The following is a 13,942-nucleotide window of genomic DNA, read 5'->3' as shown; positions in this document are numbered from 1 at the left end:
TCTCTGAGTTTTTCTTTCCTACAATCAGGGATAATAATAGTTACAGCAAATCCTTATACAAAATGCTGTAGTCATTATTATGTGCAAGACTCTTTAGTAAGCACTTTGTATACATTAACTTACTCAATCCTCCAACAAACCTATGAAGGAAGTAGTATGTTATCCTCATTTCTACAGATGAGGAAACTAAGGCCCAGAGAAGTTAAGTCATTTGCCCAAGTTTGCACAGGTAGGAAATAGAGGGGGATTTGAACCCAGCCAATGTGACTCCAGAGTCTGTATTCTTAGCTCCTATATTCTATTGCTTCTCCTGTCCATATCTCAATTGGACAGAATTTGTGTGAGAAAAAAAAAGAAACTCCCCAGAAGTAGACATGTAAAATAATTTTATCATTAGACTGTAAAATATTTGAGGGCAAGAGTCACGTTTCATTCAAGTTTGTATAACTGGTGCTCAGTGTTACTGAACGAATGGGATGACCACGAGGTTACAAAGGTAAGTGAGTGAATGGGATGACCACGAGGTTACAAAGGTAAGTGAGTGAACGGGATGACCACGAGGTTACAAAGGTAAGTGAGTGAACGGGATGACCGCCAGGTGCTGTAAACCAAAGACAAGTAAGAGAGAGATGGGGAAGTGATGCTTTCTTACCAGGTTGGTTGTACACGGTCCCCAGATCTACTTTGAAAGAGCCAATCAGTACACTTCCTATCAGCTTGTGGTGAAAGACCTAGGGAGACATGGAGCGGAAAGTATGGCAGATTTCCTTGAGGATTAAGAGGACTTTTGTTGCCACAGTAGTATTTAATACCCCCTATAGAAAGTTATGAGAAAAGGAAAATACTTTGTTTTCTTCAAAAGCTATGTATTGATACTTTCTTGAAAATGGAACTTTTGCTTAGATGGCATTTAAAAAAAAAAAAAAAAAAAAAAAAAGGAGGCCTTGACCCTTGTCTAGCTTTGACCCTGTCTGGAGCACAGTGGAGTTTGGCCATCAAACCACAAGGCTGTAAAGGGCCTCCAGAAGCCTCTCCCCTTCACCCCTTGCTTTTGCAGGATTTGAGCTATTCCTCCATAGAAGGACGCCTGACAACTCAGTGTCTGCATGTTCCTTTAACCAAAATGAACCTGAGTATAGCTTGCCGTTCAATACCCATCTCTTCCTGTTGAAACTTTCCCTATCTTTCAATACCTAGAACATATGTCACCTCCACCATGCAGCCCTCCCTGATCCCCCAAACTGGAAGGGTTTCTTTTCTCCCCTAAACTACTACAATTTTGCTCACAACTTTCTTAGAGAACTCATCACCTATTGCCTTGAGTCATTTTGGGCATGAACAACAGTGAGAACAAAGGAGGTGATCACCCTCAATATTCTGTCTGATCAGGGCCAGCAGAGGACCTGGCTTGATTACAGCAGCCCATTTTCATGCTAATGCTCTCAAGATGAGGAAGTTCTAAAGGAAGGTGCAGAGCTGGTGCCAGGTTGAAAAGCCACAACATATGAGAAACTGCCGAAGAACCAGGAAAGGAGTTCAACCTTTCACACATAAAAGAGAAAACTGGCAGGTGTGGAAAAACGGCAATGGCAACAGAAGTGTCTTTAAATCATGTTAATGCTGTCATGCAGGAGAGAGAGTAGGGTCCCCTCTATGGGTCCCAAGTAACAGGATGAGAGATTTCCACTCAATATAAGAACAATGTCTATAACCGTCAGAACTTCCCAGCAATGGAATGAGCTTTCCTAGAGGTAGTGACCTCCCCATCACTGGAAAAAAAATCTAGTTATGCCCCAAGAACTCCAAATAGTAGAGGAAGTGGATAAGGATTCTTGCATCAGTTGGAAGTTATACGAGATATCCTCTGAGCTTCCTTCTAACTATAAAATCCTATAAGTTCCATAACTCAGGACAGTTTCCTCCTGGCTTTCACCCATTACATGGCCTTGTTCATAATAGATATTCAAGGAACATTCAGTGAATTAATGAATGATTGACGAACTGAATGACAGATGAATGGAAGGCTTTTGCAGCTTCTAAACAGCTCCTTTTTGCTAAAGCAAAAGAAAATTCAGTTGATCTGAAGAAATGACAGCCCTCCTCATTTCTCTATCCACCCTCTCTCTCCCTAACCTAAACCTTCCACAGGTGTCAGAGAACCGAGGTGAAGTACAGGCAACCCGGCTCAATGCTCACTCCAAAATCCACCATGCTTGCAACTGCTCGTGTGTCTTCCCAAAGACCTGAGGAAGAACAGAAGCCAGTCTCAAGTTCTCTTCTCAGGTTGAGAGTCCCTGTGGGCAAGATTGAATACAAGAGCCCCAAATAAATCTTTAAATAACACAGGATGCCTCTTAAAGTCATCCATCCAGTGGCCGAATACCAGGTAACCCTGGTGTGGTCAAGCATTGAATCACCAAGACTCTGGGGATGTCTCACACTCAGAGTACTGAGAGCCCTGCATGCCTTGGCCACCGTGAAAACAAGACTGTCTTTGGCACCACCAGGGTGTGTTACAGGCTGGCTTTCCCAATAGCATCTGCTCACAGCACTCACCCACGTCTTATCCCATGTTGAATATATTCTGGGCACACGGACTTTCAGTTAGTTCATGGACTAACAGAAAAGTTGTGTTAAACTTTCCTCTCCCGAGGGAAGATTTCATTTTAAAACCTTTTGTCTAAGAATCTTTCAGAGACACCAAAATCTCTTCTTCTACATTAGAGAAACAGAGATAGCCAATAGTAGCTTTGATCCTTTGTCTAAGAGTCCACATGTCCCACAAACAGTCCTGACCCTAGTCTATGGCACAGTATAAAAAAACTGCTTATCAGACAGTCTTAAAAGCCTCCTATGGAGCTGATTCCACAAAAAGGTGGCTGCCTGATGATGGAACAAAGTCCTGGGCATTGTCGCAGGTCCTGAAATATCCCTGTACTTGTCATCATGCCTGAAATTCAAACCTCAAGACTGTTTGGCTCTCGGTGACTTCTCATTCTTCAAGAGTCACATTCTTCAAGTCTCCCGGGAAGGGTAATGTCATAATTCCACTATTACCTAAGCCATAACGCAGGACTGCAGACAGTCATCTGTGGTTAAAGGGAACGTATTTTATATATCTTTTTAGGTATTATATGGAGTCAGTGATAAAGACAGGGAAGGAAATCTTCAAATCAAGTTTTGTCATCCTCGCAATTCTGATTAGCGCTGGTATGACTGTAGAGGAAATCATTCCCTTGTTCTCCAGACTTCCTATGCTGATATATGAAGTAGGAACTGTGTCCTTTCAGAACTGTTTGGAAGAGAGAAACTTACTCTCCAGCTCTCCTTCCCCACCTTGGGAGAAGCCGCGGTGATCTCTCAGACTGGTAAGATAGATGCAGTCTGTCATTCACTGGTCTCCGTCCCTTTGCTGAATGGTGTGAAGTTCGTAACAATCCCATTTGGCCTGACTTCTCTCTCATTTGGACCAGTCTGGCTTCAACATGGGCATTTCCCCTTCCCATTCCTGTCTTCATTGTGGTGGGCAAACTCGGACTGGGTCCTTAGAACAGGAAGCATTGTCTCTGCATGTCCCCTGGCAGCGCTGAGGAAGGGTCTGTGCAGCTGAGTCAACTTCCCCAAGGGCAGTTTCTGAGGCCTACACTCAGAGGCAACTTTTGAAAATCCCAATGGCCACCGCTTAGTCCAAATCCTCTGATCCAGCGTTACCATTGATGACACTGATTTTTTTTCCCCCTAATTCTTTTTCCTATTTCTTTATTCATTACCCAACTAGGAGGGCAAGGAGATATAATTAATGATCATTCGTCAAGATGTCAGCCCAAGAGAGAAACACAAACATTTGCTTGATTAAAAGAAACCAACTAAAACTGGCAATGCCTTAAGATGTCACTTGAAGCATATGTTTCACATTTCCCACACTAGTAAGCTACACGATTCAATCAATAGCTTTACAGTAGCTTACCACCCACTTCCAAGAAGCATAGATTTTCTTGAGGTGGTTTTTCTTCCCAGACTCCTCCATCCTGGTGATTTCAAGTTCTGCATGTTGATTACAAACTCACAGACTCACACTTGCCTCTAAGCATGCTGAGTTGACCCAGAGAGTTCCCAACACATAGAATCTCCCCCACCTCTCTGCAACAATCAACACCAACGCTATACTTACTGAGATTTTGATGATCTTGTCAAAAAGATGCACTTGGGGCCCAATGAAGTCGAAGACAAAGTACTGCAAAACAAAAAGTTCATTCTGGCCATCAACCCCACACTTGCACCCAAGAATCCTGTTCTTGGAGTGCGTTTAGATCTTTGTCATTCTAACCAACTACTGCATAAATATACATCATCAATTGATTGTCAATACCCCCATACACACACTCTTTTTTTTTTTTTCTTTTTTTTGAGACAGGGTTTTGTTCTGTTGGCTAGTTTGGAGTGCAGTGGCATGATTGTGGCTCACTGCAGCCGCACCTCCCAGGGCTCAAGTAATCCTCCTACCTCGGCCTCCTGAGTAGCTGGAACTGTAGACCTATACCACCACACCTGGCTATATATATTTTTTTTGCAGAGACAGGGACTCACTATGTTGCCCAGGCTGGTCTCAAATGAAAAGAATGCCGTCAATCACATTCTTGCATAGGATACATGTGAGTAATCCTCTAAAATGAACATGAGAAGTGGGATTGCTGGGTCATACATTAAGTACATGCAACTTTTGAATAGAGAGTATAAATGGGCATGTTATATTCCTCCTGGCAGCATATGAATATAGCCATCTCTCTATAATCTTACCAACCCTTGATACTGTTAGTTCTTTTCACTTTTTTGTTTATAATTATGAGTGAAAATGGTATTTCAGTATGGTTTTAAATTGGGGTGTACTTGATTAAAATCTATTTTTCCCAGGATTTTTCAGTTTCAAATATCCCCGTGAAATTACCAGGATTTACTAGAGAGAGAATACAAAAAAAAATTTATAGACATGGGGATTTCTAATATTAAGAACACGATTTAATTTTGGAGTTGGAGAAATCATCTAGACCAGCCCATGTTTTACAGATAAGAAGACTGAAGACTAAAGAATTTAAAAGTGACTACCCGGGTTCCTATTGCTAGTTATTGCTGGACCTGGGACCATTAGTCTCTTGACATTATCACACAAGGGGTTCAAGTACTAGATATTTCGCCATCTGACTCTTAAGTCAAGATCCTCCCAAACTCGAGGTTGTATGATTAAAATATGAATAAACTGAAGTGGTGTTTTGTCCTGGTTTGTGCATTTTGGGAACTGAAGGGGATCAGGAAGACAGGGCTGGGAAGCTGTTTCTTGGATTGTTTTTCTTTTTTCTTTTTTGGAGGAATGGCCCCTCAGAGATAGACATGGTCACAGTAGGAAAGGAAGAACTGACCAAGTGCTGATGGCTGCTTTCAAAGGGCAAAACAGAAAAACCAAAATGTGGAAACTGAAAGATGTCATCATATACTGTAAGAGCTCCTCAAAATGGTGGTTTTGAGAGATCAACCAAAGATTCCATTACGGTCAGTGTCTTCTGTTTAAGAAGACAGGACAATACATAGAACAGTTCAAGAAATTTCTCATATATATGCTTAAACTTTTTCAGAGTTCTAGTGTTCAAAATTTATGTGGAAAATTCATTTACACAAAATTCTCCATTCTCTGAATATACCAGATGCTGTGTTTCCTTTGGATGGACAAATGAGTTGCACCATTTATTACCTTCTGCTGGGTTACATATGTTTCAGACTCCACTGCCTAACATAGTCTTCCAAGACCTCCAGGCCAGCACACATTCTTCTAGCTGGGAAATGCTCCCCTGCCCCAGCTAGTGGGTTCCTTCAGTACCTGATTAACTTTGGGCTTGAATATTTAGGTCAAGGGTTGTAACAAAGGGTTTTAGTTCAACTTTTGTATTTCTGCTTGATTTCCTACCAATGACACTTGGGCCCAGTTTAATGTCATTTAGATCCAGGACTTGTAGGCATAATTATTGTAATTAGTAAATCTGTGGAGCTTTGCAGTTTTATAGCATTTTCATATATTATTTCATATTACATCTACGCCAAAAGCTCTTCTGGGGTTAGACAGTAGAACAAGAAGGCAAAATCTACTGACATTTCACTCATAGTTAAAGGCTCTGAGGCAGAAATGATGAAGAGGAAAAGAGTCATTAGTTCCAATGGGATTTGGGCATTTTCTGTTGATTTCATTATCTGTGCTCTCCCTGCCTTCTTTTTAAATTACCACTCCCATTAAGTGAATAGGGATTAAGAGTATACTGCATTTTTTTTGAAATAATTCATTGCGTCAAAGTCCTTACAGGAAAACAAATGCTTGTTACCTCTTTGAAAGGCAGTTGGCAACATGGAAATTTTAAATGCATATACCTTGTGACCCAGTTATACTATTATAAGTAGAAGCAAAAGTTGAAAGCATTTCATATTTATTCATGAGAGACTGACTAGTTTTGTAAATTATGGCATATCAAGGCAATGGAAAACTCTTCAGCCAGGAAGGCAAAATGAGAATGAGCTGGACCTCCCATAGGGATTTATTTTCAAGATACATTGTTTTGTGAAGAGTCCAGAACAGTATGTATAAAATGCTATCATTTGGGTACAATATTTCCTTGTATTTTGGTACATGCTTGAAATATCTCTGGAAAGATATACAAATGCCTAGTGAGAATGAATGCTTCCAGGGAGAGGACTAGGGGACTGGGAATCAAAGATCAGAGAGAAACACATTACTCTATATCATGGTCTACTTTCTGCCTCTTTACCATATATTTTTTTAAATCATGTAATTTTTTTATTTTAAAAAGAGAATTTAGCATGTATGATATTTAGAAACCTGAGATTTTCCTTTATATTTTCTACACAGCTTAGAAAAATGTAACTTTTAGTTTCCAAGGCAGTAGCCCTATTTCAAAAACAGTAATTAAGTTTCCAGTGTCTCTGCCAGGAAGAAGAATGTGTATCTTCTTCCTAACCAACATTCAATCAATTTACTGTCTATAAACCCAGGGCTTATAATGGCTGAAAACAAGCTGAAAAGAAATAAGAAAATGTGTGTTGAAAATGTAGCAATGGATTTAAAATTCGGAGGGATTTCTTGCCTCTCCTTTCCACCACTTTTTCTTGTGAAAAGCTTTAGGAGGGTGTGTTTGTAAGGAGATTCAGCGAGTTTGCCATGGGCTTAAATGGGGGCCTGGGAGGGAGGCAGGAGGGACACAGCTCTTCTATTTGACTGAAGAATCCTGCAGAATGGTGGTGAAGAGAATGTTATTTGCAAAGGCCGTGGGTGACCTCCGTGACTTACTTCATTATAAAATGGGCTGTTGGTTCCCTCCTTCACTGTGCTTTGCTTCTTCTCATCCCCGATCTCAATGGTCACAACTGGGTCAATGTTCTCACCTACCAGCTGGCGAGCCTCGGTGATGGTTATGGCAATCTACAGCACAAGGCAGTGTGGATACCATTTCAGATATCGCCCTCCATGCACACAGGAAGCACTGAGGGAGGCTGGGCAGGAAGAACCAGTCACTTACTTGATAATTTTGGGATCTGACCTCCCCATCGTGGATCTTAGTCAACAGTTTTGATCTATTAAAAGAAAGTTTAATATACTTGTTTCATCAAGCAAGAATATCCATAAGCCATGATAATATTCTGCCAAGTATTTCTAAGTCCTTTCATTTAATATTATTACATATTCTCTCTACATCTCTGGGGGAGATAAGCATAAGTGGACAAATGACTTAACCTCTGAGTTTTTCCATTCTAAAAATGGAGCTTATAACAGCACTTCTGAGATGATTGCTAGAATTACATGATATAATGTATACAAAGGTTTAGCCCAGTGCCTGGCAAGAATCGATGTCAGCTCTTGTTATATGATTATCAGTATTTTTAAACAAAATGAGAAACTGAGATGTCTCAGCAAATCAGTGGCAGAGCTGGCTCTAAATAAGGAACTCCCAGTCTCCTGCCTGATTCCATACCCAGGACTACTTTGTCATGTCTAACGGATATAATTCAGAGTTTCATGACTGCTTTTGAAAGAATTGGTAAAGGAAAAAATTGAAAGGAACAACTAAAAATGCCATCTCCATGAGATTTCACATTCCAGGGGATTTCATTTATCTAGACTGTCACAAGTAATTGAAAATGGATGGGCAACACCTGGGCATTTACGGATTGATAACAACAGAAAGAGACGAAGAATCCCTGTCGTCAAGAAGCTGACATCAGTGGGAAATGAACTGAGCTTGAGTTCCTGATGCATTCTGTCCTCTTGGTTACTAACAATACCATGTTGCATTTGACTTCATCCCATTTCTGCTAATTATAATTGAGTCTAACAGAGAACACATTAGTAAAAATCTCAGAGCTTTGGAGTCAGACTGATCTGAGTTAGAATATTTATTCTCCCCAATTTTGGACTTTAGTTTTAATTTCCTCAACTGAAATAAAAACAAGAATTCCTACCGCGTAGGGTTACTCTGGGGATTCAAGGAGACGATGCATGTAGGAAAGGGTAAATATCATTTAATGAGTCCATCAACAAGGTAGTAAATTTGTACTGATTATTTATGATGTGAAAGCCCAGTGCTAGACTCAGAGGAAAAACAAAACTGAATAAGCCATCTTCATCTTCTGGTCCTCAAGAAGTTACAAGCAATCTACCACCCATGGGAGAGAAGAGAAAAGTGTATTAAAAAAGAACTAGTAGACAAGTGTAAAATGTGTCATAGGGAAAAGAAAATATGACAGAAGAGATGTTAAGACAAAAATTTTTGAGGACCAGGGTATCCAACAAAGGTTTCGCTGCAGAGGTTGGATTTGACTTGAGCATTGGTGGGTGGGCAGAATTTCAATTGCTGGAGAACGTTCTGACCTAGAAAAAAGAGGAAGGCTATTATCCTTACTTCTCTTTCTCATACCTTCCTCTATTCAACGCTATCACCCTGGTAAAATAAATGGCAAGAAATGTCTTGAGTATTAAAAAATAATTGAAATCCCTACTCAGGGGCTAGGGTAGAGGGGTGGTGGTTGTCAGGGTGCAACAGAGAAGGAAGGAGATATTGCAGTGAGTAGGTGTGTACATGTTTCATTCTTTCGAGAGTCAACATCTGAGTTATCACCTTCTCCAATTCCCACTGCCCTCTGCCTCATACATATGCACCCTGAGATCCTGCCACACCCAGAAACAACAACTAGGATCAGCCACATAAGGAAGTACTCATTTGCTTTATTGATAGTAACAACTTTGAATGGAAAAGAAAGGGAAGGGAATGAGGAATGATGACAAGTAGGAAATTGCCATAAACAAATATGGTAGACTGAAAGCACTGTTAGCCCCAGTCATTGGCTTCTCTGTATCCAAGCTTGTTGCCCTGTAACTGTTAGTCTCTTCCTATTGTTACGTGGGCTGGCCTGGTAACTTGTATTGGCCAACAATGCAGCACAAGTGATTTTTGCCAGTTCCAAGCCTACCCCTCAAGAGACCTTCTGTACTTCCATTCTCTTAGAACCCTGCCATTGCCACCATGAGAACAAGCTCAGACTAGCCTGCTGGAGGACCTGATATCATACAGAGTAGAGCCAGTGGTCTCAGCTAAAGCAGTACTAGGCCAGGCTACCACCAGCCAACTCCTAAACTAAAGTGAGTCAGCAGAGCTGTCAAATGACTACAGAAACATGAATGATGCATCTGCAACTACTGGGGATTAGCAAAACTCTCCAGCTAATTCATGAACAATAATAAATGCTTATTATATTAAGCCACAGATTTGGGGGCTATTTGTTACACATCATTGCTAACCGATACAGCAAAATACATGCAGAAGGCCAGCTTGGTTTGACTTTCTGTTGGGTAGTATAAGAACCGCCTTCTCATTTGAAACAGACAAGAAGCTAAGATAATGAGCACCTTGATGAATCAAAGAGCAGGTAAGAGGCAGCTCCTGCTGTCATTCCTGAACTATGAGTGACATTAGCACCTTCACTCAGGAGATTTAGGACCAAAAGTTTGCAGAACCATGCTTCTGGCCTGATGAAGGCTGAACGGTATCTAGAGGCCAGCACTGCCATAGAGAAAACTGAGCTGACAGTCTTCCTGCCTTAGACCTTGCCTCCCTGTAGACAGTGACTATGTCTTACTCTCCCCTTTTCTCCCAGCACCTGCAGCAGTGCTTGGCACATAGGAGATGCTCAGCAAATGTGTGTTGACCATTGGCATCAATACTGTACCTTCTCTTTGGAGGAGCTGAGGGGATAGGAAAGATAGAAGCATCATTATGGACCAAATCTCCTGGTCCTTCCTGGTGAGAAGATTCCTCCTGTGGTATTTCGGTGTCACCTTGACTATCTGGAGAAGCAAACAAAGGAATAAAATCCTGTTAAATTGACACATGGTGGCAATTGAGCCCCTACCCTATGCCAGCACCATGGCAGGCACCATAAGTGGTACAAGGAGACTAGAAGGCAGACTCTCCTGGCATAAAACTTAACATCTTATTGGTAGAAATGCCAGGTACATCCTTCAGTTTTCTAAAATTATGCATCTTCTGTTTCCAAAAAAAGAACAGATTTATGTGAATGGGATTATGAAAAGAAAAATTAGATTATGAATCTGAAGTGTAAACTAAAAATAAAATCCTAAGCAAGCCCCCCAACCCAATGGGAACCCCAGAAAAATCTTAAAAACTGAGTTTTTGGCAATAATGAGACAGGAAGTCATTATACGTCTTTTCTGTGGTTTAGACACAACAAGTGACCAGCATTAATGTTAAAATAGAGATCATAAGACTGACAAAATGGACTCTCTGTGGCAATAAGATACCAAATTACAAACAAGACCTAAAGTCATGGCAGGCAAGGGTTCAGTCATGCACTCCTACACTTAAAAAAAGACTTCTAACTGCCACAGGTTTTTCTATTTTTTTAGAAAACACATTGTTTATTTTGGTACGGTAAACTAATTGTTACATTGAAATGATAAATTCTTACTTTATTAGAATTGCTGTCAATACTGTAAATAACATTTTTTCTAGATTTCATGAATAACAGTATAAAGTCCTAGGGGAAACAATAGGAAAATGTAGAAAAGCTAGTAAAGAATTACCTGTCTTCAAAGCTTAACTTAAATGCACCTTCAAGAACATTTAACTGTTTTCCCATCTAGGTGCAATCACTTCCACCTCTGAACATTCACAGTATGTTCTTACCTCTCTTAACTGTCTTATCATTTTCCCAACATTTGTTATCTTTTTGTTCCCCTTAATCTCTAAGTTACTAAATCATACATTGACGTATAATACACAGACAGACGCAGAGGTGTTAATAGTCTCATCTTGTAGAGAAGAAAACTAAGACTGAAGCCTCAAGAAAATCTTACTCACAAAACTCGATATTTAAACATTTAGGAGCATTTAATATATATGGCTTCCTACATAAGCCAAAGTACAATATTTCATAAATTTTGATATATCTTCTTAAATATTCATACATAAATGATGATCAAACCATTTTTTCTGAATATCCTAAGTATTTTACAGTTAAATTGTTTAGATTTCAGGGGAAAAAATAATTAGATTTCTGTTAGGTTTTTCTTTTTCTCTAGCAGCTGCACAAGCACCAGCCTCAACATAAGCAATAAACAATTTATTGCTTGGCCACCACTGACAGACACTGAGTAAATGACTCCTAGCCCCTGTTCTGCAAGCTATAACTACAGCTTTAATTAGACAGGAGACTGACTTCAGTGACTTTCTCCTGGTAAAAAACACCATAGACCCAGAGACCACAGACTGCTTCTGGCTGGTCTAAAGAGTCTGCACACTTGGGAGCTTGTTTTTTAAAAAGATCTTTTGACATATAGGGCCTAATTTAAATACATTTAAAGGTTAACTCTCCACTCCAAGATAAATATGGGTCATAAATAACATACACGTGTGTTCAGAACACATGCATCAAGACCACCTTCATGAATATTCATAGCTCCTCCTGTAAACTGTTAAATACATATACCTGACCAACCCTTTCAGTTTGAATTCCTGTCTTACTCTTGCCTTTCTCGAAGTGTCTGTCTCTGGGCTCTGCCGAAGGCTATTCTTCCCAGACTGTCAAAATGGGCACCTGCAGGCTGTAACCCTTTATTTAAAAATAAAGTCTACTTTCTAAATTTATACATTGTATGATTTAAGTTAACAAAAGACATGTTTCAAATCATGACCTTGCTGCAATGGAACTTTAGATGTATCATTCATTCTCTGAGCCTCATTGGCAAACTCTGATAATGTATAAGCACCACCTGGGCAGCTGTCAAAATGAAGATTCTGATTCAGTAGGTCTGGGTGGGACCCAAGATTCTGCATTTCTTTTTAATTGTTTTGGAGACAGGGTCTTACTCTATCGCCCAGGCTGGAGCTGGAATTCTGTGGCAAGATCTCAGCTCACTGCAGTTTTGACTTCCCAGGCTCAAGGATCCTCCCACCTCAGCCTCCTGAGTAGCTGGGACTACAAGCACATGCCACCACACCCAACTAATTTTTTCTTGTAATACTTTTTTGTGGAGAAGAGGGAGTCTCACTATATTGCCCAGGCTGGTGAGACTCGAGCAAACATCCCACCTTGGCCTTCCAAAGTGCTAGGATCGGAGGCATTAGCTACCATGCTCAGACAAATTCTGCATTTCTAACAGCTAGATGCCAGATGAGGTTATTCCTGCTGTCTGCAGGTCAGTTTTGAGTAGCAAGGTGTGATATTCTGAAAAGATAGCCAATCCTAATCTCTGGAGCCTATAAATGTTACCTTATTTGGAAAAAAGGTCTTTGCAGATGTGATTACATTAGAGTTTTGAGATGAGATGCTCCAGGTGAACCCTATTTGCAATCACATGTATCCTTAAGAGAGATTTTGCATAGACAGAAAAAAAAAAAAAGGTGGCAATGAGATCATGGAGGCAGAGATTAGACAGATGCTACCCCAACTGGAAGCTAGAAGTGGTGACCAGCAGACTCTGAAAGGAGTGTAGCCTGTGATTTTGGCCCAGTGATACTGATTTCCAGCATCTGGCCTCTATAACTGGGAGAGAATAATCTGTCTTCTTCTAAGTTACTGAGCTAGTGGTAGTTTGTGACAAACTAGTCTAGGAAGGGTCAGTTTCTTAGGAAGCCCTATGAAACAGTACACGTGCATTTAGGAAATTTAAGTGAATAGATAATAAACATATTCCTTAGAACTGTCTCCCCTCAACCCTACATTCTAATGTAATTCAACTGGAATGTTGCTGGATGTTGAGATTGGTGAAATTCCCCAGGTGGTCCTACTATACAGCAAAGCCTGAGCCACTTCTAATAAACCAAAAGACTCTGCAAGATGTAGTCCAAGGACCTGAATCCAGAAGATTTGGGTTCAAATTCCAGTCCTTCCACTTTCTAGTTCTGTGATTCTATGATTGGGACAAGTTACTTCTCTCAGTCCCATTTTCCTCATTTGTAAAACAAGGCGAGGTTAACATCATTTACCCCCACAGGTTTGTTAAGAGAATTAAACAAACTATATAGAGCCCCCAGCTTTATACAGGGTCCATGGTAGACACTCAAGCCTATGGATTCCCAGTTGGGTGACTTGAACAAGTCACTCAGAATTTCTTGGCATTTATTTTTCTTGACCATAAAACAAAACAATTGGGCAAGAAAAATGGTTTTAAAATTTGTTAAAGCAACAGAATCCTTTTATAAATGTAACTTGATATGGAATCTCGGTATATAACACAAGCCTGTTTATACCAAACTGTTTTATGTTCCATGGAGTGGAATGGGTACAGGGGCCTCCTGCAGATGCTCATAGCCCCATCTTCAGACACTCTCGAAGCCATGGCTCAGAATCCCAGGGCTCCAGGGGACTCAAC

At 40.4% G+C, this 13,942-nt stretch overlaps 1 protein-coding gene across 1 annotated transcript in view; it reads right to left on the bottom strand.

Annotated features, from left to right (window-relative positions):
- Positions 1-13,942, bottom strand: part of FER1L6 (fer-1 like family member 6) — a 157,818-nt gene that overhangs the window by 139,495 nt on the left and 4,381 nt on the right. Inside the window, exons 2-6 of the mRNA XM_017530746.2 lie at positions 10,279-10,396; positions 7,575-7,629; positions 7,346-7,477; positions 4,172-4,234; positions 653-731 (exon numbers count right to left, since the gene is read on the bottom strand). Coding sequence (XP_017386235.2) covers positions 653-731; positions 4,172-4,234; positions 7,346-7,477; positions 7,575-7,629; positions 10,279-10,396 — 447 coding nt within the window. The remainder of the gene's footprint in view (positions 1-652; positions 732-4,171; positions 4,235-7,345; positions 7,478-7,574; positions 7,630-10,278; positions 10,397-13,942) is intronic.

This window comes from Cebus imitator, unplaced genomic scaffold, assembly GCF_001604975.1.
Source record: "Cebus imitator isolate Cc_AM_T3 unplaced genomic scaffold, Cebus_imitator-1.0 Scaffold68, whole genome shotgun sequence".
Classification (NCBI taxonomy): domain Eukaryota; kingdom Metazoa; phylum Chordata; class Mammalia; order Primates; family Cebidae; genus Cebus; species Cebus imitator.
Note: the sequence above shows the minus strand (reverse complement) of the source record. Positions and strands in the feature narration are given on the sequence as shown.